We start from the raw sequence: 27,824 nt of genomic DNA on the forward strand, positions 1-27,824 counted from the left end.
ATAGATTGCGTTCTATGTGAAATTCTCCAATACTCCAATTCAATAAAACGAACGCTGCTTAACTGCTTGTTCAAATAACAGTGTATGAAGAATTACCACAAATATTCAGACATATTTTCAAAGGAATGAATGCGCCGAACGATCCCATGAACATAAATTATTTATGAACATTTCATTAACATGAAATTATACTGTTAAAGCTCTAGTCAATGGAAACTGTATGCAACAATTCCAGAACAGTGTTTATATAAATTATAGGTATTTAGTGGAATAAACAAGTATCAATAATCGCAAGTCAGCTCCCACAGTATCGTAAAATAGTAAATCCCTATGTTTTATGAATATAGGAGAGCTTGACAGGAGTTTCGACTATCTTATACAAAATGAGTGTGAATTTACACCTATGCACACTGAATTGAATGGATGTAACAATGTTTATTTTATTTTGTAGATATTGTTCTGGCCTTAAAAATGCATTTGTGACAAAACATTTCTTCTTCACTGTACGGATGAAATATTTCATTTCGTCAATCTGGCCACTGCAAAACAGCGCGATAAAATGTTGACCAAATGCTGACAGCAACCCACCACCACCCGAACAACCACCAACACGTGACGCTCTGACATCGTCCGTTATTTCACTTGGATGCATTTTGCCCAACCGGTCGGAGTTGTTTTATGGCGGTCAAATCTAGCGCCTTGCGAATACGAAAACAACAGCGTCGATCCGAAACCGAGCGCGTTCTGCAGGCCGTTCCGGCAATAGATCCTTGCCGAAGGTCAAGAGGAAGAAAAACCGTTGGAACGTGATGGGTTCTCCGCGTTGCGGGTTATTTATAAAAGTGTACCACCCGAGCAGCGGCAGCATTAGCCCATTCTGGGTGTGTTTCTTCTCGGCAGTCTGTTTTTGTGTTCTTCAAATTTGCTTTTCGTTCCATGCCGCCCCCTGCAGTGCCGGCCCTGAGAACAATCCCATCATCTAATAAGGATGTGCCGTGCCCGATCGGCTTCGCAGTTGGATCCGGCCACAGGGAAAAAGAAGATTGGCGAAAAAAGCACGAAACACCCGTTCCGGATGTTATGTTAATGAAGCTGCAAAGTTTTCACTAAACGATGCAAAAGCGTTCGGATGCTGTCCCGGGCGCTGAGCAGGCTCGGGAAATCCTTTAATGCCGACAGCCCCCCCACTTCAGTCCGATGGCGTTCCGTTGTATTTTGGCGAGATTTTGTTTGTCTATGGATTCCCTTCTCAACCTCCTCACAGAACACACTTTAAACGCGGAACAAAATCGTTACGTCATTGGCGAATGGAAATGGAAATAACTCTTCGTTGGCTAAATCCATGACGGGTGCAGGAGAAAAACAATTTCCTTTCGCAGAAGTCACCAGCGGACCGCACCACTTCTGCTCCACCATCCTCGGGTGGCTGGATAGAAAGTAATTAGCTGGATGTGCAAATAGAGCAGCAATTAGACGTGCTCGTGCGCTGCACGGGGAAAAGCAGGCAAACTTTTGCCAGCTTTTCATGCAGCCTTTTTCTTTCCGCACTTCCCGCGCATCGATTCCGGACGGGAATGGACCAGCATTTTATGTTTTCCCGCTCGTAAACGGTCCCATTGCCATATGGGACGTCAGCAAACAAACACCAATCTGTCTAGGAAAAGCTCAAAGCCTTTTGAGATGACGCATCGGTCCGGTTGTAGGATAACTTCTTGGAAAAAGCAAAAAAAATATATACTCACGGATAATTCCGAGTGTAAATGGAAATTAAAAGGAAACAAACAAGCGAGCCGTGCTTTTCATATGATGTAATAACTTTGAGACCGTTTAACAAGAACATACATGAATACGGTACTGGTGGAAATCATGAAAGAGTAAAAATAAAGAGCTTGCTTCTCAAGAGGTTCGCACACGATGAATTAAGGGAAGATTGGAATCCTGTAATCCACGAATAACAACGTAATAAAAGGATAGTATATAATCAGTTTCAGAATAATAATATTTAATCTATCGTGCAAGATTCGATGGACATGAATTAATAGAATCAAAGAGCAAATCCGAAACATTTTGAACAAAAGAATCATTTGCTTTTGAACAAAAGAATCATTTTTTTTCGACAATTGATTTGCTGCAAACCAATATGTATGTATCAAGCATAGGTATAACAAAAGTTTCATCAGCTTCATCCATCGGAAGCCGAGTAATGCTGTTTTGCAGATGAGCTATGGGAATGACAGACCTTTTTTATCGCCTGTCTGACATATTCAATAAATATTTATTATTGTAAGTCCACTAGAAAACTTGATCGAAGATTCATTGTAGGAAACAAATTATAGCCAACTAATCAAATTAAACATACGGGGCAAACATGCGCACTAGTTTATCACTTTACACAAATGGTCAGATCTGTTTGAAGAGTGATAGATATTTAAAAATATTTACAAATAACCCCATTTTTGAGATATCGATAGTGAACTTTAGGAGATTGTGGATGCTTTGCAAATATGTCGGTTTTAATATTTGTATTTTTTTTAAATATCAAAAGTCGATCCAACTTCGACAATATTTATCACCTAACATTTGTCCGTATCATGAGAAGATACAAATCAGTGCTCTTTACATATTATTGGATGGAATTCGAACTCCATCAAGCGAGTGCCTCAGTATTGATGCCATATGCGCAATGCCATACTGAACACCCGGAAATATGCAGGAAAATAAGCTTTATAAAGTCTAAATTAGTTGCATTCAGAGGAGCTAGCTGGCGTGCACCATACTGTCAGCAATCCTCGCAGAATATACAAAAACTCAACAACGCAACTAAGTTGTGCCTGCAGAAAGGTATCCCATCCGAAAATAAATCGAAGGGCTAATGAAACGCCGCACGGTACAACCCAGCATGATTGGTGAACCTTTACCCGCGTGTAAATTAGATAATGAAATCGAAAACTAGTCTACCCTCGAAGGGGCCCCCGAAGGCGGGCGCGTGAAAGCGTCGCCAGCAGTGGGTTGCGTTCCCGGTACTCCCTTCTCCCGATGCGCGTGTCCGGTGTGCGATGGACAATCATAAACAACTCGCCGTTGCGCAACGACGATCCATTCCCAGGGCTAAACGGGCGAAACCTGACACCTCAGCGGACCGCCGGCTCGGGCGACGAAAAGACGACGCCGATCGGTTCCTTGGAACCGTAGCTCGAGGAACGCGGCTGTAGATTGTTGTTGTGAAACGCTAAAATATTTCCCGACAATGCTGCGCCAACGACATCGGCGAAAGAGTTACTGGCGATATCCCGGCCGGCGATTGAAAGGCCAGCTCGTTTGTACGCGCGGTTGTTCAGCTACGCCATCGGGCCATAGTTCACATCGAAAAAGGCCCCGGTAGTGGTGATGGCGGTATGGGACCGGAGCAATCCTGGATGATCCCGTATCCATCCAGTTTCTGCTCACTCTCTCTCTCTTTCGCTCTCTGCTTAAAGTCGTTCCCCACGACAGACGCAATCCCTTTTTGGGGAGCAAACGGACAAGCGAAGTCTTCAAACAACTGGTACACCAACCACACACTACTCCATAACGAACTGTCCTGGTCGAAACAAAAAAGGTCCACGTACCGTGTCCACCACCATGTCTCGATTGGACCCCGTCTCGGCATGGACTCTATGGGACCGCGGCGATGGCGGTGCAAAGGTCAGCACCGTAAAATAGCATCGCAGCCCATTCTTCATCAAACGCTAACGAGGAACGACCCGAGGAATGTAACATAATCGAGACACGATTTGGCGATTGGCTCGAGCGCGAATTGGCGCTTCGATCCGTACTGGAAGTACGAAATATACTGCCGAACGACACGCTTACATCACAGCCCGGGCTTCCCTGGTGCGATCGCTCGGACCGCTCTCTGGCTGGCGGCCGAGGAGAACGGCTCGACGATGACGAAACCGCCGTTGTCCGTGGACTGGGAGTCGCGAACGGAGCGAGTTGCTGAATCGCCCCGATCAATCGATCGATTGGGAGCGGTGCAAATGAAGAACCAACACCTGGTCCGGGGTCCTTTTTTGGAAGATCCACAGTTGCGTGCGTTTGTCTGTGATGGGACTCGTTAGGAGCCGGCGGGAACACTTGACCAATTAGCCACAAATCGTGCGGTGGAATAAATTTTACAATAAGTTAGCATTACATCACCAAAGAAATAATTGAAAATTTATTCAATCCTCAGAATTCAGGATTTGATTTGCATTCGAAAAAAGATGTTTGAGACAAAACGCGCGTTAGAGTTATTAAGGAGAAAAATATGGCGTTCTCGAAGCATTAACAGTGTTGATCAAGCGAATTAGTTGCCATCCAAGGACTTCTAAACCTAAGGCATTTTCGAACCTGTTTAAGCCAAACTGATCCCTTAAAGCCTATTTGTATCTTCTTCAACGAAATGTCAAACCTATTCAACTTTAATGTATCTCAGTTTGATGAGACAAGTACGAATAAACGTATAAATGGCTCTGATGAAGACAACAACTTTTATAAATTAAAGAAATGGGTGGACGAATACAATCCCAAGTTGGACCACTACTGGGCGTTCTACCAATCGTTCCATTCATTCCTGAAAGTAGCACATTCAAGGATCATGATACTTTGAATTTTTAAGTTTGTTTCTAAAATAATTATTGTAAGTCGTTTAAAAGTTTTGTATTTTAACTTTCCCGCGTTTGTACACAAGTCTTAGAAAGTCTTTAGAGCAACTTATCGCTTAACATTGCTCAGTCTGTACTAGAGTTGAGTAAAAGTGATTAAGATCCACGAATCTTTAAATGAGTGATAAATCAATCTCAAAGATTCATGATTGTGTGAAGAACAGATTAATGGAACCCAAATAGCCACTAAATTGAAAACGGTAGACCCTCTTTTTTTGTTTTGGTCGCACAACCCATACTCATAAAAGAATCATTAACATACATTAAAGTTTCTTTAAAGATTTATTAAGATTCATGAAAGTTTCGTACAACTCATGCATGCATAGATTCATGCATAGATTCATTAATCAACCTGGTGAATTCTCGTCAAAACATCCAAAGTCATAATTCTACTTAATACCTTACTGGAGCAGTTAAAAATGCTTATTGTAACTTTGTAACCTCAAAACACTGCAATCGAAATCAAGCACAGTGGTGTTTGCGCATTCCGAAGACCCAGAGCCTATCTCAAGTAACACGAGCTACAAACGAAGTAGCTCTTCGTTGGCACAAAATTGTTGCTCATATAGTCCAGTTTCGAACCGACCGTATATTAAACTAACGCATCGTTCTAGCCAACGGATCATGGCATGAAATCGCGAAATTCTATCCCTCCCCAACCTTGCATCCATGCAGTTGCATTTGAGTCATGTGCAACTTTTGCGTTGTTTTTTTTATTTTTCACTGTTTGGCTTACAGCAGTTCCTCGAATATATCGCGCCTCGAATAGCTCCACCTTACACCGACAACAGGACAGGAAGCTCCCGAGAACCCGAGGCGGTGTGGACAATTTTTGCAACACACAAAGCGAAAAACAAACCAGCCCCAAGAACCAAATCCCCACAAATTGTGTGATATATGAGTAATACATGGGAAAGACAAGTTGGTGTTCTTTTTGTTCCAGCTGATGCTGCTGCTGCCTTCAGCCTTTCCATCGCGGGCTCCAATTCTTTGTTGTTGTGCGGCCGCCGGGGCTCGGCTGCATAGGACGGAACAGTGAACGCAGTATCTAAAAAGAAAAGAAAATGAAATCCCCATTGCGCTTTGAGCCAGCATCGAGGCGCAGCAGCAGCAAAGCGCGCGCATTAGCGGTGGTACGGCAACAACTAAGCAAAAATGGAGTGTGAGGCAGAAAGCAACCCGCGGAGGCAAAACGTTGGGTTGGCATGCCGTGACCAATAGGTTCACCAGGACCGAGCGCTCCGGTACGTCTGCCTTGTCGAAATATTTACGGACCAGCGGAAACGCAAAGGCTAGGGTGGAGTGCGATTTTGTTCACATTTTCCCGGGATGAAACGGAGCTCGGCCGGCAATGGCAGCAATGGTTGGTATAGGAAACTTAACACGCACCCTTGCGCGCCTCAGCACAGGAACAACAGAAAGCGCGAAGGAAACCGCGAACTTATTTGACAAAAGCCTCGCAGGCGCGGGGATTGATCATCGGGGAAAGGATACGACGAGAGGTTCCAACATCGGATTAGGGAGGATGGGTGGGTGGGAGGGGGAATGGGGGAGACAGAAAGCCAGAGTCGAATCGATGGGTTTGATTGGGGCTAGTGAGTTTCAATGTTCAATCTGTGCAGCTTCACTTCGCTTCATCTCGGTATGTACGTGTGTGAAAGCGGAAAGTATGCTTTTCCTATGTGTGCTCAGATAGTCTACCTTGGATGGTTTTATCCCACTGTGCCATCGCATCGCCGTAAGGTGCATCCGGATTAGGTTGGTAGAAGAATTATGGGCGGTGGAAAACAAATTCATGGTTTGGATTTAAAGTATAAGAAGTGCGTCCTCTGCTCGAAGAATGATACTACCCAAGATCCAAAACTCACCATAAATATATCAACCCAATTCTTACACCCACGCAGCTTTAAGGATAAAGTTAAACGATGGTTGTGATCGAGTATCGAGTGGCATAGAACTATGGTCCCATGACCTGCCGCGCATCCCATATTTGCATATAAGAGGGTGTTTAATAAAACAGCATTAACATATCAAACGAAACGCAACTGCGGGAGTATGACTGTGCAGCACATCACACGGTGTTACCCATCCTCAGGGGGAACTCGCGTTTGCGTCTAGGCCGGGAGGGTCGATTTCAAACAACCTAGCCCACCGAAGCAACCACGACCACCATCCGCATCGTATCGTCGGAAGCGGCAACTTTTCGCGGATTATGATTCGATTGGATTTCGTTTACTTTGTCTTTTACGCTCCGGCGCACGCTAGACACCGACAGGGATGATGATGATGATGATGATGCACGATGCACGTACACAAACAGAGGCCACCGTATGGCACCAGGGAACGGACTAGGAAAGTGAACGGCAACGAGGATCGGTCGGCCAAGATGCACCGTTGCGCTCTTACCCGTTTTTTCCAACTTTGATTTCCAACCTCTTCCTTCAGTCTCCAGTCGAATGGTTGCCGTTGCATGAACAGTATCCGAATTCGAACCCGTTGCCGCATTGCACATTGCAAACAAAGACGAAATTGAGGATAAAGAATGAGGAAAGGATGAAAGGGAATGAGACGGCCATTGAAAGATGGTAAAACGAGAGACACCCATTAGCAACGTGGTGCAATAGGCTCCGAAGTGCCATTGAGGCGGTGCACAATTTTCCGTTGACAAGTTGTTTAGTAGCTACAAAAAAAATGGTGACTTTACTTAAACTTCTACCAGCAGGATGTGCCTGCGATATTGTAGCCATTTTATAGCACTCTCTAGAAATTTTTTTAAATTTAGAAACGCAAACCACCGTAGGCGTAAAACACTCTTTGCTTAGCCATAGAAAACCGTCGGTTTTTATATATTATAAAAACAAACTATTAATAAAAAAAAGAGTGTACTAAAAACGTTTGGCAGTCAATGTGTTAACACTTTGACTTCCCAGTGTTTTTAGAACACTTGTTTAGTAAAATCATTTTTCATGAAATTTGCTAACAAATACATAAAACAAATACTGAGGCTTACTCTTAAACCAATAAAAAATAGAACTAAGCTTCCAGAAGGATGAATTTTTGCATTTAATATAGCCTACTTCTATATTATTGCAATTCTATATTAGATTCGTGGCAAGATCAGAATTATCTGTTACCAACTATGTGGGTCATTGGCAGCGGTGTAAAAGTATTTGTTGACAATCTTTTACTTGGGTGATAATGTGTAATTGGCGATAAACGGATAAGAACAGGCACTTAAGTTAAAATAGCTATTGTAAGATAAAACAAAACATGCGATTGCACACAAACAGGCGTTAGCAAAGAAACACATTTCAAATAGTATTTCTAGGACAGAAACCACAATTTTCCGAATAGAAATGCACAATAAGTTGTAGTAGACTGTACAACGGCCAAATAGGATACGTGCAAAAAACCGTGCTATAAATTTCACTTTGTTTCATCGTGAGTGAAAATAGCAAAAAATATCTTTCCAAGCGAAAAGTAAAGAGTTTCGTCGGTAGCACTCCTTCCCAAAAGTGGACCCATAATCCCACAGAAAAATGATAGATGAGTGCTTTGATGCAATCCTCGCATTTTTCTCACACCTGCGGACGTAATCCCTGTCCTTCGCCTGCCATCGCTTCTAAGTTTCAAGCTCGTAGCACCTTCCTTCCTTTCAAGGTGTTCTACAATCCCTGTCCGTGGGAGTTGAATAAAACCGACGGAGATGGAACGGCCGGTCCTACTGCAGTGCAACAATTGATAGGCTGCATTTAGGACGGAACATTTGTGCATGTGCATTGGTCTGGTTCCCGGTGTTATTCGGTCTGGCGTAAGTGATACGTGACCTAGTAAATCCTACCCCAGCTTGTGGCCGCCCACACCTTCGTCTACGGTGTATTGGGGTCGCACAGGGGGTCGAAAACGGGTAGGAAATTATTTCCCTTTTGTTTCCCGTAAGATGGGCGTTCTGAAAGGCTTTCAAAAACTGCTTCCTTTGCTATTACATAGCACGCCTTCCGTCTCGGGTCGTTTGCAGTATCCTAACGCCTTTTCAAGTGGGGATCAGAATCACTCCAGCCTCTACCATTCTCGCAAGAGGAAAAGGTTTTCACTTTACGCTTCCAAGCCCCCGCCACGGGATGCACTGTATCGGATGACCTGAGCAAGACGCAAACCATCTTACGCGTTGGCAGAGTAAATAAATCTCAAAATACCTCCACCGGTTGCGAGTTGACTGTACTGTACCCGACTGCATCGTCACGTTAGGATGAGGTTGATGGGCATCACCTTACGCAAAGGTATTAGGTTGCCGCTAGGATCGAACAAAACAGAACGTTGCATTAGACCCGGGCGCAAGCTGCAATAACATAACAGGGCTGCCTGAAATTAGTTAAATTAGAGCTAAAAAAAGCGATATCACATGTGCCATGTCACTTTCAAATACAAACCATAATATAACGAAGTAAAATAGAAATCATGTTTTTCAAATGATTAACAGAATGCCATGAAACGTCAATAATCATTATCTGTGTATAATTAGTAGAGGGAAATGGGGTATTGATGGAAACATACTTTTTTGTACGATGTGAGATAATGTTAGCAAAAACAGTAAGTTTTAAATTTTATTGTATTATTTTACTAGCTTATTTTATCTGCCTGTTTGGAGCTAAGCAAAACCAAATATTAAATTACATACATCAAGTACGTATAAAGTAAACCCTAGCCTAGACTATAGACAGGTATCATACAGTTCCAAAATGGATGCTATCGAGAAGAAACTGAAAGAAACCAAAAATTAGAGCAAAGCAAGAGTAGTGGAAATTAAAGAACGGACGTTGGAACAGGAAAAGTTGGTTGAAGTGGCACATTGAAACGAGAAGAGGACCTATAGCCAAATTTCTCTGCTGCAATTTTTACCATAGAGCAAATTTTCTCTATTGAACAAACAATATTTCTGTAATTCACATTAAGATTTATGCTGAAACCCCATTCTAGACGCCGTTTTGACAATATCAAGCAATATACAATTTCGACAATTTCAAGCAAACAATTGAAGCGCTCCAGTTTTCGCAATTTGTTTGTGTTTTTTGCAAACTTTACTGAACAATTGTCGTCGTTAATCGTGTAGCTCCATTCGACGCATTACAAAGATGTTTAGTCAAAATGAATAGCTCCATCGTCACGATTTCGATTAGTTTGATTTCAGCCGTTCATTAAGTTAAAATTGAGTAAACAGTTTAAAGCAATTTGATTTGCATAATTTCCCTCCAAGGCCGATTGCAAATAAAACGCTCCATCGTTCCACTCGCTCTCGTTCGATAGGATCGTGTACTAAAAGTTAGTCGAAAAATTAATCATGTTGCAAGTATCCTTCAGAAAATCCATACCGCACACGGGAGCCCCCGAGACCGCTCGGTCGCTGTGTTGCATCACCCGCTAACAGTCCGTGCACTCCAACGGTAATCTCAAGCCATACCTTTGGATGCAATCCACCCAGCAAACTACAACTAGAAGCAGCAACCGGCCGAGGCTACGATCGACACGAACCGTTCGGCATGAGCCGTGCACGCGGACACGACGAAAGTGTATTGAATTCCCATTGCCGTGGGATTGTGGATTTGTGGGGGGGTGAAACGGCTGGAACGGTCGGTTTCGAACGACCTGATGATTAATGCATTAATCATTCGCCACGCAGGGAACGTCCTCGTGGACAAGCGGTAACAGACTTGCTGTATGCTCCTTATAGCGGTTTGCGCAGCACCCGGAGGCTGTGCATTGATTTCGGTTTTCTTTTCAGTAACCTTCAGCGTAGGCATTTCCTCCAATACCGTGGACCGGATATTGGAGAAGAGCTTCTCATTGGAACGCGCCTTTGTACCGCGAATCAATTATGTGCCAATGAAAATGATGACGGTGAGACGACGACCATGATGATAATGCTCGAAGGAATGTCCGTCGTAGAGCAGCGAGTAAAGGATGGTTTCTATGGTGTTCTTTGTTAGCTAATCAGTTCATTTGAATATCGACGTTTCGGGTATTATTTCGAGGTAAAATGTTGGTGCCATCCGATCTTATCTTACAAGTTTGTGTCACTTTATTGCTTTTGGTGTAAGCAAGCCCATATTTTGTTGGAGATTTCCGGTAAATAAAATTGCAAAAAAGTTGCGAACAACAAAAAATCCCTATGGAATCAATATCAAAAAGGAACTGCTTCTAATAAATGGAATGAATGGAAGCTTTGTTAGTGCTTTCTGCTATCCGTTGGTAGTATTTTCAAATCGTTTTCAAACGTGTCAGCATCTATTGCCCACACCATGCATACAAACGATCGAAAAGGAGCAAATACTCATAAAGTACAAAACGTCATGAGTCAACGTGTGAAGAAACGCGACATTCCAAACATCTTGTAAATCACCCTTCGATCGTTCCCTCTACGAGACATTAGTGGGAGATCTTCAATTATTTCCTGTGCACAACGTTCAACGGGGGGGATGATGATGATGATGATGATGATGATGATGATGATGATGATAATGATGATGTTGGAATGAATCAAACTGAACCGGAGAAACCGGTACAAAACCTCGGCCATCGTCGTCGAGTTTCAATTTATCGATCAACCCTCTAGTTGCGATCGCTTCTTATAGCACCGATACTGGGGCTTGACGGACTTAGAAAGGAGTGAAGGTACATCGAGTGTGTTTGTAGCTTGCAATTGCATTTGCAGCCGGGCTCATGCATAGCTATGCAAGCTTATAAAGATGCTTTATCTAGTCCCCGGCAGTTGAAGCGGAGTGTCCAGGGCGCACACGGACGTCACGATTGAACGTTTGCGACATTGGTAAGCATGTAATCAGCGCCATCGGGAGCGCTTGTTGATTTGTTTGTGTATGCTAAAGAGGTTAAAAATTGATCCTTGTCGCGGAACGGACTCTGCGGTCAGGTGACCTTTCGATTAGTGTATTAGATAAAAAGTCTGATGGTTGGGTGCGCAAAGTGCAAGTGGAAAACTACAAGGAAACATGGGTTGTTGAGAGCTAGTACCGCTTGCAACCGGAGAATAAAGGTATTCAAAACATTCGAGTGCGCTCTCTGCCAGTATCAATTGAACTTTTAATTAAACTTTTGGGTGCATCAATGAATTATGACTCTTCAAAAGAATCCAGTTCGGGTTGTTTGCAACCCCTGAAGGTCTTAATAAATTGATGTAACCGATAGGTACAAATTACAACAACTGAAACAAACCTAAATTCATTGGACCATGATACAAATTCAATTAAAATTATAGCGTTTTGAAATTTGATGAATTGAAGATAATTTTAGTTGGTATAGAAGCATCTCATTTGTAAGCATTCCCTAATCGGTTACGTAATGAAAAGAAAATTATGAGATACAAGGATTTCATATAAAGGATTGAACGCTTGAATTCACACTGTAGTCAAACATTACTATATTAAGTTTTTACATATCTAAGCCAGTTGGATGAATACTGCTTTGTAGTAGTAAGGTGGTTGGTAATAGTAGTATGATTTTATCCCAACTGTGCCTGATTATTCACAGCTTAAAATTCAGTTGTTGGAGTAGACCTTCTGTAGTTGATAGTACTCACAATGTCCAAATAAGTACGAAGTATTTTCATTTCAACAAGACATCAAATCAAAATTGGCAAGGATTTTTATAACATCAGCCATGGTATGGTTTTAAAAAGTTATCTTTTTGAATTTGTTTTTTTTTAATAAAATGATTTTTCTTATTTGCTGCAACATCTCAAATTTGATCGTCGATAAGCAGTAATTGAACTGAATTTGAACCGAGCGATATCTTCGCTTCGATAACGAAAGTAAATCGTCTCTGACGATGGATCTCCAAGCTACATAATTAGCCATTCAAATGACTTTGTAGTGCAGGGTTTATATGGTAAAAAATAATAAAAGCATAAAAGTTTCAGGTAATTTAAAAACTTAGTTCAAGTAATAGTGCAAATCTTTTGGAAACTGTACAAACTCACACCTGTTGTATTAATTAAAACTGTTGCACAAAACAACAGTTTATAGGGACAGTTTATTGCTGCAGATGAATCACCTGAATTATAGGGAAAGAAATGTTTGTATATCTAGCTTGAAAAACTTTAGTAAAAATTAAACACTGCTCATGAAACCTTAAAACCCAACAGTCCACTTTCCCCCCGTTTCCGGATCATTCTCAGTCCATACACCTGCCGTGTTATGGTTTGCAGTTTTGCGGGTATGAGCATGTTTTGGAAGAGTTTCTTCCGAAAAATATACTAACTTGACGGCCCCGCGCATCAGTTATTTACGTAAAGAGAGTGTTATTTCTGAGGTTAACAAATGTACATCTCCAGCGCCCATTCGTTTTATGTACTGTGCTGGTCTTGCTATTTTACTTTTTTAGAGTTTCTCATGCGAGTCTGCCATCGAAATGCCCTGCCGTCCGTTGAGATGGAAATGGGATGTCTATTTATTAAATGTATTTAAACAAACTGCACTTGTCGGGATGCATTTATGCAGTTTCTTATAGCTGTAGTACGCATCTGTTTAATTACATACGAAAGGCACTCTTCGTTGGACTGGTTGATAATACATGTTATAATAAGTTGCTGCTGGGATTTGACTCAATAATAATTCAAATAAAACACAATAAACATAACTTACCCGTCATTCATTTCACGTAAATATCTCTTCCCGTTAACACTGGTAACCTTAAAATATTCTCGAACGTAGATTAGGTTCTTCTGCTTCTGGGACCGCTTATCAAAAAATTAATTATCACCAACGATCCCAATAAAACTGGCAATGTAGAAATGCGTTCCAAAGCGCCGTACATTACCGAAAACGAATTGTGTTTGCTTTTGCGTATCACTGCCTACTCGCCAATTCACATCATATTATCGCACTTTTAGGGAAAATCTTCTTTATGTACAACACATTAATCGCGTTTTGCATCAACTTTTCATTGAACAAATGTAGATAAACGACATTTATTATTCCTTATGGGGTTACTGTTGTTGTCCTTTAAGTTTATTTTAATCGACCGATCATACGTTTCTCTACTTAGCTAGCTGCACTAAACTATGCAGTGTGATTAGTGCTTTCCATCAACGCATTGATTTGAAAGCAAATACAGATAAAAGCATGAAAACCACTAACTTTACACCATAAAGCAACCAACAACGACGAATACCGCGGCCATTTCGGTATGAATCTTTGTGTTTTGTTATTTTACTTGCCTGTCAAACGTTTTATCTAGTGTTGGCAGAATCTGGATTCGGAAGATTCGAAGATTCGATCCCTAGACGGATTCTAAAGATTTGAATCCCATCTGACAGATTCTAAAGATTTGGATCCCATTTGACGGATTCTAAAGATTAAAATCGATTAGGATTCGAATCAGATTTGATTGGTTTGGGACTCGATTTGATTCGATTCTGACTTGATCCTAAACTGTTTGAATCGACTCACAATGATTTGAGTCGAATTAGTCACATAACACGCTTTCTAGACTGCACCGTCGCGTGACGCGACGTCGCCTGACAGACGCTGAACTCCATGCAAAAAAAAACCTAGCGCGATTCGTGCGACATCGCGCGAGGTTTTTTTTATATGCCCGGTTGACAAAAATTCAAATTTTTTTCAGCTGTCATGTAGTACCAGCAAGTTTTTCCATGGCAGATTGCTGGGACTCTTGCTGGAACTACATAGTACCAGCAACAATGTCAATTCCCGGTTGACAGAAATTGACATTGTTGCTGGTACTATGTAGTTCCAGCAAGAGTCCCAGTAATACGTGCAAAAAACGTATACCCATTCGTAGTATATTATATGAGCTGAGTTCAGGATATCTTTTCTTTCCCATAATAATTATTTTCAAGCAGGAAAATATTTTTGATTGTTTTATTGTTTTGATATATCGATAATAATAATAATAAATTATTGTCCGGTTCGGAAGGCGATCAGGCGAAACATCCCGAAATGGTCCGTCCCCTCCTCTGGTTCGTGCTGGCAAACAGCGACCATGGATCGTAGCAAGCTCCTTCGATGTACGATGTGCACCACCACTTTGTCATGGCCAGTGAAAACACATAGAACGCGTTGATGTTCGCTTGAAGCCGCTTCTTCCTCCTTGTTGAGACACTGAAATATGTGAAAAGCGCGGAAAAATCATCATCACTAAGAACGCTGCTGTGGGTTCTTACACACGTACTTACTGTCTGATGCGAGTTAACCCGGCCCCGGTTAACCTCCCCGAGTCGGTCGATCCAAGCGCTGCTATCGAACACTGGCCACCGATACTATGTTACACCCGATAACAACGGCTATAAGAAAAATCTAACAACTAATGAAACAACGAATACGCTGGTAAAAACACGGTCGAATGCTTGCTAGTTGGTGCACAGTAAACAGTAACCAGTAAACAAACAAAGGTTTGACAGCCAGTACCTCTTTCCACTGCGGTGCCTCCCAAAGAAAAATTATTGGTAGGTTATGAGGAGTCCATGCCTACCAAAAATACACTTGGCAAGGTCCTTTTTGGTAGGCATGTATACCTTTGGTAGGAAAGTGCAGCAAGGTTCTCCTTGGGTAAATGAATGGAATAAATCATTTAACTAGTATTTCTAACCGTTTCATGCCGAGGCATTCTAAACGTTTCATGCCGATACAACAATCCAATAAAAAGTTATTTGAAAATAAAACTCCAAAAACTACCCGGGTAGACAGTTGAACGGCAAATGTTTTACGCAACCTCCTGCCTCAAAAGTTCCGGACTTTGGCAAACCGGTTGAAAAATTGACAATCAGTTCTTAAGCCTTAAATGACTAAACCTGGCTCTGCATGGACCTTGATTTGTAGTTAAAAGTTGACAGTTTGGATCAAGGCGTGTACATACGATTTAAGGTTAGTAGTTTTTGTTATGTTGTGTTTTGGTAACTAATTAACATTTTTTTCATCCCCATACAACAAAGTAGGACGTTTATTCGTGCTTCGGACGGTTTTAGGGCGATATTTTGAGCTGCCTAGTGGGTTTAAGAGTGCTATTGCCTCCTACAAACGGACTATGCTGGTTATTTTTCACAAAGTATTTTTTATGTTGGTTTGCTTATGTCAAAAGCCTTCCTTACCACACTGCCTATGCAGTGCAATATATACCTTGACTGTGCACCATAGAGGACCATCGTCGTGTCGTGCAAAACGTAGTCCAATTTCTATTATTTTGATCATTCAAGCTAGACATTCGCGTGTACATTTGCTCCTCTTTGCTGTCCAGAGAATATTCAAACACGTACGACTCCTATTACGTGTTTAGTAAACCTTCGTTGGCAGATCGTCGTTACGTTCCCGTGATCCGTGCTTGGTTTCTCATATCTTTAACAAGCACACCAATTGGTTTCGTGTTATCTTTTGCTTCGCGGTATTCCCGTCCGTATGGTCCACATTGGCAGACTTCGATTAAAGGTCAGTCCTAACGACGGTGCCAAATTGATGCTAGCTATCGTCGAAATTCTCCAGCATCGCGTCGGAAGTACGACGCAATCCATCTTTGATTAGCAAACCAACTTTGGATAACCCTCCCGACACCAGAAGCAGTCAAGAGTAAACAACAATTAGAGTGAAAACGAAACGAAAGCAATCTGCAACAAAGAGAACCACTTTCGCTCGCCGTGCCAAACGTATTGGCTCTAGGTGGGCTTCAATGGGAATATCTTTGTGCGCTGTGCAAAGCGTATAAGTGAAGCAGTTGCTGGAGAAAGGGAGTGAAAAGAAACAACGACGACGACGTCCAGTGTGTGTAAGCAAGAAAAGTAAAAAGCAAGTGCACAGTCAGCAAATAGTTTACCCACTTTAGTCTACCTCCGGATCGGTGTGTAATGGCATCCGTTGTAAGGATTCCCGGTCGTCTTGTTGAGTCCTGGTGTACGGCACATCGGTGCTAAACGCAGTGGGTGACGAATCGTTCCCGTCAGAATCACCATATCGAACTACGTTTACCTGTCATCGTCCCGGTTGAAGAAAGATCCGCATCTTCCGCCTACTGCTCGGTTCTCCAAGGTGTTCAACCATGGGATTGCTCTTTGCCAAAATATGGAGCCTTTTCGGCAACGAAGGTAAGTGGCTACAAAACAGCAGAGAAAAAAACAGTACATTGAGCCCACATATGTTGTTGACGTCGGGGGAATGTAAGGCGCGGTTTGTTTTCGTAACTGTTGTGCTGAAGGTTTCGTTTCGTGTTCAGTTAGTGAAAGGTCTATGGTCTTGATCGCGGCCGTGATCTTACGACGAACACTAGCACGGCGGATCGACCATAATCATTTGCTCTCATTTCTTCCTCTTGTTTTCCTTTGAGTGAATTGGCTTCGCGTGCTGTATTATCAAGCTTTGGCGGACTAACAGACGTGCATTACTTTGAGCAGAGGCAAGCTTATCATCGTGTTGTGGACTGGTGCACATAAACGATTGGCGAATGTAAACAATGCCGAGGAATGGTGGCGAATTACAAAATGATGAACATTTACCTGACCTACAAGGCGTTAGATAAAGTTGTAATTAAAAGTCACCCGTGTTTTTGGACATGTTAAATATTCCGATTTAGTTGGTTACGAACACAATACACGAAAACAGCTTTCTTCTAAGTACAAATCTTTAGGTTGTTTTGTTTTGAGACCTTCTTTAAAATCATACATTTTCATCCAAGCAATCTAAACCCGCTATCCCAAAAACAGTTTTCCTTTGTTGCTCTGTTTGTTTCATTTCGTCTCTTTTCGCTTTCAAAATGTCAGCATCTCATCAAGTTTTAAAAAATTCCGAAGGTCACTTTGAAAAGTGAAACCTTCGATTTCGGTAACGATTATTTTCTGGCCCAATTTTTTTCGTTACACTCACACATTCAAATGTTTTTCGTACGTTCCGGTTGGCTTGTTATTATTGGTTTAAAATGTCCTGTTACTACATATAAATTATTGTTTTGTCATTGAAATGAGTATAAAATTAAATCCTTTACATTGTACCTTATCACGGTGGGTCGTGACTATGAGTAAAAATATAGTAAACCATTGATTTTTTTCTCTGCCATAACTGCCATTTCCACGTGAATGATAAACTAAAAAAAGGCACACCCCAGCAGCTTGCTTGGAGCGTGTTTTCCGAGTTTATTTTATGGATATTGCCGTGGTTGCAAAGGATCACTGTTTCCTAATGCGTCCCGATGGTATCGTTTAGCTCGACGAATTGAGCCAGGTGTTATACAACCACACGTTGCTAAATTGATCCCGGTTAGAAAATACTGCACAAAATGTGGTGGAACGAAAATTTGGAAATTGAACCCACCATATGTTCAAGAATTATTATTAATTCGAACATTCAATGACCTTGAAACGGTTTCGTAAACAGCCTGTCCAATTAATTTAATACACATGTAGATAATTGATCGTTTTCAGTGAGAAAAAGCCACCTGTCCCAATTAAAAAAAAAAAAAGTTCACGCAATAAATACTAGTTCGGACATCAAATCCATTAATCCAAATTGATATTAATTCAAACTAGGCCATCAAATCAAGCCCTCCCGACGAGATCCGTTATAAGTTATAGCGAGTACTTTCACTGGGCGAAGTTCGCTGAACGTAAACTATTATTGCGTCCATTGGTTTTGCACTCGCTTGTCACCGTATGTAAATCAAAATAACTTGCAACGAGACAAGCGTTTCACTGCGGGTTCCTCTAGCTTTGCTGAGGTGTGGCGCGAGGAGGCAATTCGAGACCTATCCCCCCCGGAACACGACACCGGATAACTTTCGCTCGTTGAAGACACATCATTCAGGTGCTTACGTGTTTCGCATAGTCATTGGGTCCAGGTGGAATACACGGCTCTATTTAAACAGCTTTTCTACCCGCGGGCCAGATTTATTTTTATAGGATCTCTGTTGGGGGTTTAAGATTTAACTGGGTGGTGAATTGATCTTAATGAAAGCTACTAGACGATCGTACGTAATCTTCAAATTATCACTTTAATTAGGCGGTGACTTCTTTTTGAAAGATTCCGAAAGTTCAATCACACTAATCGCATCCATCTCATTGTACAAATTGGAAAAGGCTTGATTAAAAATGGTAAACCCTGAGATCAACCCTGCTCCACAGAGATATCCATCTTACCCGTAGTGGCTGAAACAGTTCCTCTGTCTGTCCACTGTACAGCGCTGTGTCACGAGCAACCGAACGCACGACTTGCTACCCCCCACCCGACTGCAGAAGCTTTACTCCACTTCATTAGGGTATGACCTGACCCGAGTCACCAGTATCCCGCATTCGAACGGTCACCATGCCGCAAGTAAACCTCCCGAGGTCGTTGTGTGCACATACGGTTAAGCCATCGTGTGTCCGACCGCCCGCTCTCGGTCATGCGTGGGATAATTTTCAAACCATCCGCTTAATTCCCCGAGACCGACTGGCCCCACCGGTTCCTGAACGGCTGCAACCGCATGCGTAAGGGAGCAATCTGATAATGGTTATGGTCGATCAACCGTTAAGCGACACGTGCAGGTGGAGGAGAGGAAGGACGGTGTTGTGGTATTCCGGAGCGCTCGGTTCAACTACGCGCTGGCATGACGCGGACAAATGTATATAAACTGGTCCACGCAGCGTCCATAAGCTTCAGCGAACTAAACCCTTTAGCATGATCAGCTGTTCGTGATCTCACTGGTATGATTCGAAATGCCTTGGCTCTTTTTAAGCGAAATTAAGGCATTTAAATCAAAACGAAGTACTACAATATGTTCATTGGCGTCTCTTATGCAGCTTATGCGAATTTCAAATCTCTTGATTAAGATTTAACAGAGAAAACAAGAATATTGCAATTGTCCAAATATTGCAATTAAGCAAACATTCATAAATAAAGTATCTCAATATATTACTTAACGAATACAGAAAAGAATTTTATTCATAATCTTTATCCGCTGGTTAAGGCGAGAGAAACAAATCAAAATATCCTAAATAGGGTTGAATAACTGCCGTAAATATTAGGCAAAACATTTGTTTTGCCATTACTTTGCCAAACTTATTCAGTATGCCACTGTCTCATCTAAACTAAATAACTCAATTTGTACCTATTCTGTATCCACAATCTCACAAATTATTGGTTTTAGATATTTCATATTTAAATATTTGTTGTAAATTTCATTGCCACAAAACAAAATGTTGTATGGAGTTGAATGCACTTTAAACTTCTTGACATATTCTACTTTTTGTGATGTTTTACTTGTGATAGAATTGCAGATAATACTAAATATGAAATCATGACAAATAGCTTTAATTTACAAATATATGAACGGAGATCATCCTGCCCAACTATCTGGGCCATTTTGCCCCACAATTTAAAATGAAGCCTGGAAAAACATGCTATCAAAAAGCCTCGCTTTGATAACAATCTGATAGTTTCAACAACAATTGTTGTTTTTTGGCAATAAAAGAGAGTGTAAAGAATTGATCTGCAAACATCTGCAAGAACTTTATGTTGTTTGTTGAAGGAGTGCATCTTATTTCATATGTTACGTCAGCCAATTTATCTCGGGGAGGTAGATTTTATCACTTTCCTTCTAGCAACTTGTCCTTATGTGACATTAGACATTTTGAGACATCTTTATAACTGTCAGTGTTGGTTTGATCGATGGCATAAAATGAAGATCATGTTCAGGTCCTTTATTTTCACCTAGTTTTCGGTTGAAACGGGAGACCACTGCCCTATGTTCCAACCTTACCGTATTGTAGCTATCCGGCGCTATCCGGTAAATTGTGTGATACAATGTTTCAACGCGCTGTTTGCCACATTGTAAAGCTGGCCATTTTATGGTGTGTGAACTGTTTGTCGCCGGTGGTAGCACAGAAGCATGTGGTTTAAATTCAAATTTGTTTTGTTTCGCCCTGCACGCGACAATTTTCCGCGAGGAGTGGTAGAAGTAGTAGTAATCTTATCATCACGGTACAAAACGCGATTGAAATCACTCCATTTACTCGGGGGTGTTGAATTTTAAACGGACGATAAAGATGTAATTCATTAGCGGGTAATGGAATCACTTTTAAATTTCAATGAAAATTAATTCATGGAAATGGGTGTAATGTAATGGCGTGTATCGCTTGTTCACATATCCTTGAAGATGTTGTCACCTGGATTCCTTTTTAAAAGTTTCAGTTTGTACTCTTTTGACCGTTCATTTTACTCCCTGAGAAACCAGTAAATGAATCAGTTCAATAAATATTTTGAAGCAATGTTTGCATTAGCATAAGGTTTAAATTTACTGATTTACTGAATGAAAACTGGCAACTATAGTCATCGAATGATTTTGCAACGCAATGATTCATCGTCTGTCCATTGTGATAAAAGAAGCACAGAATCAAACCCTTTGGTATTGTTGTTGACCTGGAGATTTAATTGTTTGCTTGACCTGAGGGTAATTTAAAGGCTTGACAAGGGCTTGACAATGTACACCATTTCATCACTGTATTTTCTTTTCTCTCTTCCTGCTTTCAGAACACAAACTCGTTATGGTCGGCCTAGACAACGCGGGCAAGACGACCATCCTGTACCAGTTTCTGATGAATGAAGTCGTTCACACGAGCCCAACGATCGGCTCGAACGTGGAAGAGGTTAGTAGGATGAATGGCCCGCCACCCATCTCCATATCCACCATCCCACCAGCCCATGACCTATTCCAATGGAAAAGCGCCATCGAAAGGGAAACCTTTTTCTTCCCTTGCTTCCCACCACTAGCATGGGTTCGCGGTTTATGGATCTTTCTGCCGTTTAAAACAAACATAAACCTCACCGTGCGCGTTTGGTTTGGTGTTAGAGAGGAAAAAATATTACTCCAAAACTGGCCGGCTTCGGCCGCTAAACTCATAAGCTGCTTATCGCTGAAAACTGTATTGACAGCACGAGTGCATTCAAACACGTTTATAGTTTACCTCACTTCTTCTACGTTTCTCTTCCCTCACGCAACTCTTCTGATGACGCAGATTGTTTGGAAAAATATTCACTTTCTCGTCTGGGACCTGGGTGGACAGCAAAGCTTACGGGCCGCGTGGAGCACGTACTACACAAACACCGAGGTAAGCAACCCGCTAGGAAGGCAACGTTTCGAGGGGAGAGGGGGGCGCTCTCATGAGCCACGTGCTTGCTGGCGCAGGAGCGGAGAGTTGCCGCCTGACTTATTATCCTGCGTAAAAATAGCAACATGTGTGCCATGTGTGAATTGACCCAACCGGTAACGATACGTTACTAGAAACCGAGGGCAAAGTTTTACTGTACTTGACTTTTTATTTCTTCTTTTTTATGTCCTGTCGATTCCTCCGAATACGGCACACCACAGTTCATCATCATGGTAATAGACTCAACGGATCGCGAACGGTTAGCGGTGACACGTGAGGAATTGTACAAAATGCTCCAGCACGAAGACTTAACCAAGGCTAGTTTATTAGTGTACGCCAATAAGCAGGTAAGATGATAAACTAGGAGCATTTCAATGTTCAACTCGAAGAAGAAATTAAGAATCAAGATTCCTAAAAAGAGAAGTCACAGCATACCATGCAACAATCTGTGGAAACCATGTGAATATTGTTTACAGTTACTTCTAATTTTGTTTACTGTTAATGGGCAGCTAGGAGAGTTGATGTTTTGGAAGAAAGTTGAGAACGACCCTCGCATTTGATTTCGAGCATATCATGGTGACCAACAGGATCCATGTCCCTTGACTTCGATCTGTGAAACTCTTTCGACTGCTCGGGATATTATATGTTCAACAATATTCGTAAGGCCATGAGGCTCAACCGGGACGCGGAGGTCTAGAATTTCTAGCGATCTGTATCGTATTGTGAAGAAACCCTTGCTTAATGCAAGTCTGTATTAAATTATGCTTTACATCGACCTCTCTTTTTATCAATCTTACTAAAAATGGTTTCATTCGTTATTGTACTAGTATTTGAATAAATCTTATTGTGATATAAATACCTTGACCATTTCATAATGTATAAATGTATATGTATTTAAAAAGGATTCCCTAACAGCTAGACGATCTGAAGCATTCCTTTTGATAATTGATAATGCGATTGTTTTTTGCTTTATTTAAAGAATTCATTTAATAATAATCCCAACCGAGACCGGACCCTCCCCTGTACGAGAGGACTGACTATCCACGTACAAAAGGGAAACAAGTCTCGTAAGCCCTTAACGGGCAGGCATGACCAAGAGGTCGTTACGCCAAGAAGAAGAAGAAAGAATTCATTTAATTTCTATTTAAAGAAGTAATAATTGTTTAGATAAATTGGTTCGCTTGCTATTTTTTTTTTTTATTTCCAATGGAATACAGAAAAACTCATGCGTAAAGCATATACAAATAAAATGATATCATTGCTACAAATCCGTAAGGCATTAATTTAAAAACAACTATATTTAAAATCCTTTTAACTGTATCTAAACCTGGATAAATTTAATTTGATTGGTCAACATGAATCATCTGAAAAATGATCGAGTCCTGTCTTAAGAAACGATTGCCTTTTCGGTACCCCATCGCGGGCTTGTTATGTAACTTTTCCGTTCCTCAGAAACCATTTGCAACTATGCCTCATCAACTCTGTCCGATGTATGTACCTTAACAATTTCTTTCCTTCTTATTCTCCAGGATCTAAAAGACTCCATGAGTGCAGCTGAAATTTCCAAACAATTAGATCTAACATCCATCAAAAATCACCAGTGGCACATACAGTCCTGCTGTGCGCTAACGGGCGAAGGGTATGTAGCACAACCTTGTTACCTCGAGTAATTAAAAAATAGGTCGCTTATTTAACCGGTAACATTCCCTCCCGCTTTTGCTTTTCAGCCTCTACCAGGGATTAGAATGGATTGCGCAACGGATTAAGAAGAAATGACACCCACCCGAATAAAGCAAGTGAGCGAGCAAGCCGAGTGCGCAGAACGCTAGGGAAAGATTCACCTTCGTTCTGTTTGGAGAGGCTGTGCTGGTGAATTAATGGAGTTGTTAGGGCTGCGGCCTTCCCGTCAGCAACGTTATGTATGGTAACCCTTGGGAGGCCAACCAGTACAGCAAACGGTGGGCATCCGGTCGGAAATGATAGCTTCTCAACTCTGGCCGAATGTGAAACAAATGTGTATATGCGTAGGACATAAAATACAGCGCAACTGGGCAAACTGAAGTTTGCCACAACATGGGACAAGCTATTCCTCAGTACGCGGTTAGAAGATTAAATCAAACAAATTATTCCTAGGCTAGGATGGAAAACGTGAGATGATAAGCCGTCTCGAGAATGTATAGTGCACCTTTGTATGAAAGTGGTATGCATGCTCCACGAATGTAGGGATGGATGTAATTGTCGTTACTGAATATACGATAGCAAATTTCAAACCGATGTAAATGTCCACAAGTTTCGCAAGAGAACAGGGTGATCAAAACGCCACATCAGCCACACAAGAACAGTACTATGTAATTCTCAATCAGACCGAAAAGGTAAAGTGGAAAATCTGCTTTGATGAAAAAGTTGCACTCAAGGTTAAGGAATCACTCAATGCCCGAACTTGTATGAGATTAACATATGAAACCAAACACAAAAAAGAAACCATCCTTATGTGTACAGTGTCCGTAGAGTTAAGAGCAAAGGAAATGTTTTCGACAAGCCTAAGTAAAAATTCGAAACCGTGTAGAATTCCGTACTGAAGAGACAGAAAACCTACATAAACTGGGCAAACAAACCGGACCTTCGTATTGTACGATGCGATGTAAGTAATAGGGCTATACCGTGCTAAGTTACTTGTTAACATTAACCGTAACATTTTAGGGGTCTGCAAACACTATATTAGCAAAGAATGGGCGTGTGAATTCGGTTATCAATGTTTTTTTTAAATATTTGTTTTACATTTTCCTCATGTGTTAATAAGAGCTAAAGTAAGCTGCTGTATCTTGTTTTTAATCATTCTTTCCCCAACATAAAATGGGAGCTACACGGAAATTGTTTGTACATTATAAAGGAGTAAAGAAGGGAAAACTGTGTGACTACTTATGGATATAGGAAGAATATTGCGTTACAATGCTAATCGGACACGTTGGAATGTTATGGAATTCTTCGCTGCTGGGCGATACCAGATTCATCGAGGGACTGTAAATGCCACGGAAAACAGAGAACTACTTACATTATTAGTTAAATAAATATTAAATATTTCTCAAAACGAAGGATGTCTATGAAAGCAAGTTTTGTGCTTACTTTGATTAAATGTTTGAGAAACTACTGCAATAGCAACATTTACGAATAATTTGATGGTGAGTGGAAATCACTTATAAGCTTGAGATACAGATGGCGCTGTTGTCAGCATGTTAGCAGCATGGCAGACAATTTTATATTGTCAAATATTCCACAATTACTCTTCTTTATTGGAATTCTTTTTTGGAATTAAAAAGAAAAGTAGAAAGATTTAACCCATTTATTTATGTTTGGATTGTGTACTTTTTGTTTGTACCCAGATCAACAATACCTGGTTTATTGCATATTTCGTCCTAGAGTTCCCAAAGCTATCCATTTTATCCTGGATCGTCGAAAACTCGCCCCTTAAAACAAGTTAAACACTACAAATTGTGTGCATAAGCAAATAATACTAGCTTAAGCTACAGTGCTTCATTCGAGAGCCAGAAGAAGTGGTATTTGGTGTCTGTTTGTATTAAAATTAATTTCACTTTGCTCCCCTGAAGGAGCGCTCTCAACGCGGGCGAAGAGGTAATCAAATTACTACGGTGTCGATCGTACTCTGGCGTTTAAGTGGTGGTTCTCCAATAGGGGCCCGGACCACACACCATAGTACCATTGTGATCGTTCAGCGCCGATACCTGCTACGAGAAGGACGGCAGGCGGTCGATGCTACGCTTCTTATGCTGGCTGGCTTGGGCAGCAGGAGATTGTACTACTTCAGGTGGCCAACCATTTTCCTAGCGCAGCGCCGCACTCTCAGCAAATATCAATCTGCCATCCGTCATAAAGTGGGCTCATTTGCAAACAAAGTCTCCGTGCGCTCGTTCAATTGCTCCGGGCCACTTTCGCCAAGGTAAATATAATTAATTAGCATTTCATTTAGCACCTGCCTCATCCTGCCGTGCTGCCGAGTGGCTCGAGTGCCGGTTGGCTGCTACCGAAAATACTTCAGATGTGGGTCGTTATTTGATTAAGGATAGCTTGTGGTACGATCAGTTGGTGGTGCCCTTCCGGCCCCAACTTGACTGCCTCAAAACCGGTTGGGAGCCAGCAACAAAACATAAAATGTGCCTCACATTTCTCACCATTTGATTGTAAATCATACTTCGCCGTCAGAAAACGTCTTCTCTGTGGAGTTAGAACGTTCCATGCATGTGTTTTTCCCCCCGAGCGAGTAGTGGCTTCACCCACGCCTTATCAGTAGCCGATAGTTGCTTATCGCAAACCGATGATAGTTCGTGCAATTGTGTCTACGCCGCCGCACAGCTTGAAGGATAGAGGTGCGAAAACACCGCAATTCTTGGCTCCAATGTTTGCACGTTGCACAGCCGCGTATCGTATCGCATCCCCGCATGTGCCCCATAAAGCAGGTATGCAGTAAAGTTAACAAATTTCTTTTTCCCCCCTCAGCTATAGTTTACTTTTATTTTATTTTTTGTTGCATCACTTCGCTGGCGCATCGATGATAAGATGTACGGCCGCGTAGGGTAGGTAGGTGATCTGGTGCGACCGGAAAGGCGTTGGGGATGACCCGTCCATCGATTGGCAAGGACAAATTCGGCGTGATAGGGACAGACGACAGGTGATGTAGCAACGCAATGTGTGTTCTGATTTGTGCAAAGATACACCTGCACTGGCGAAGAGTTGGAAACAAGGTGTTAAGTCGATTCCAATGCCTCTGACGTCTCAAAGTTGCAAGAAGCAGTAACTCACACTAAGTGTAACTACATTTAGAACAATCATTATTTTTAGAATAAACATAGAAAAATATTAAAGCTTATCTTCACTTAGTATAGTTTTAATTTGATAATGCTTATTACATTTGAAAACATGTAACTTACTCTAACAACAGGGATAGATATAACGGTGCGCGCACTATGTGGGCACGAGAGGCGGAATTTCCAAAGGCCAAGTTCGTTAGATTTATACTTAAACAAATATTCTATAAAATACATCAACATTCCTTAATGATCGATAGAATGGAATGGGATTAATCGTACAATAATGTTTAATTATATTGTATCTTATAAACATTGATGGGGGTCCGCGACGACCGGTTAAAAAATCGACCCATAAGCGCCGGAGCTCTCCACCTCGACGACTTGAGTTCGTATTCCAACCGAGACCCGACCATACGAGAGAACTTGACTATCCACGTACACAAAGGGAAAAGTCTTGTAAGTCCTTAATAAAGGCATGCATGACCAACAAGGTCGTTACGCCAAGAAGAAGAAGAAGAAGAAGAAGAAGATAAAAATTAAGACTAAGATGAATTAAAGAAAGGTTAATATAGTATGTAATCATAGTCGTAAAGCAACCTGCAAAACTTGAACAGTTTAATCTATCTAATATTTAGCAATGCGTTTTTGGCATATTTTGTTGGCATACATTTGGTAACGTTGCATACCATTCCAAATGCAAAACGTTATTCGTTTTAAGACGAGGTACGGTTATGGGATCCGAAGTATAACTACATCATTTTTTAATATTCTATTCATTGATTAAGAATAGACCAAATTGATAAAATCAATCAAAACACCGTGAAGTCAGGAGGAAACTTATTTTGTAGGAAAAAAATAGGTAACATTGAGTTTGTTGAAAATTTTTAAAACAGACGAACATTTATAATTTTTTAAGGTATTGCATAGGGGGTATCCTCCGTTCATTTTCTCGCGTAGGGCCCCTATAAGTGTAATCCCCCCACTGTCTTACAAGTTTTTCAGAAGAATGTTTTAAATTAAAATACTTTATTGAGCCAAACAATCGTTTTGTAAACCCGCCACTGTCTAACATGGTTTTCAGAAGGACGGTGTGCAATACGTTGTTGAGCAAAACAATCTTTTCTGATTACTATTGTCCGTGGGCTCCAATTGGAATTCTTTTGATTATTTTGTGAAATGGTTTTT

The 27,824-nt window shown here is 41.4% G+C and overlaps 1 protein-coding gene across 2 annotated transcripts; it reads left to right on the forward strand.

The window, feature by feature from the left end:
- Positions 1 to 15,851: 15,851 nt before the first annotated feature.
- On the forward strand, positions 15,852 to 23,616 carry LOC131286002 (ADP-ribosylation factor-like protein 5B). Of its 2 annotated transcripts, XM_058314859.1 has the most exons (7): positions 15,852 to 16,472; positions 16,530 to 16,788; positions 21,200 to 21,315; positions 21,685 to 21,777; positions 22,038 to 22,163; positions 23,346 to 23,455; positions 23,544 to 23,616. In XM_058314859.1, exons 2-7 carry the CDS (start codon positions 16,743 to 16,745, stop codon positions 23,590 to 23,592), a joined length of 540 nt encoding a protein of 179 aa, XP_058170842.1. In that variant the 5' UTR covers positions 15,852 to 16,472; positions 16,530 to 16,742; the 3' UTR covers positions 23,593 to 23,616. The 2 variants fall into 2 exon arrangements, with proteins under 2 accessions (XP_058170842.1, XP_058170841.1); XM_058314858.1 differs by having other exon boundaries at positions 15,852 to 16,788.
- The last annotated feature ends 4,208 nt before the right edge of the window (positions 23,617 to 27,824 follow it).

The sequence above is a fragment of the Anopheles ziemanni genome, chromosome 3 (genome assembly GCF_943734765.1).
Source record: "Anopheles ziemanni chromosome 3, idAnoZiCoDA_A2_x.2, whole genome shotgun sequence".
Lineage (NCBI taxonomy): Eukaryota > Metazoa > Arthropoda > Insecta > Diptera > Culicidae > Anopheles > Anopheles ziemanni.

Excerpts from the sequence above, each read along its gene's own strand:
- LOC131286002 (XM_058314858.1), top strand. The coding sequence starts at position 16,743 with ATGGGATTGCTCTTTGCCAAAATATGGAGCCTTTTCGGCAACGAAG. Across the intron at positions 21,778-22,037 it reads CGTACTACACAAACACCGAG|TTCATCATCATGGTAATAGA; the intron begins GTAAGCAACCCG and ends GGCACACCACAG. Across the intron at positions 22,164-23,345 it reads TAGTGTACGCCAATAAGCAG|GATCTAAAAGACTCCATGAG; the intron begins GTAAGATGATAA and ends CTTATTCTCCAG.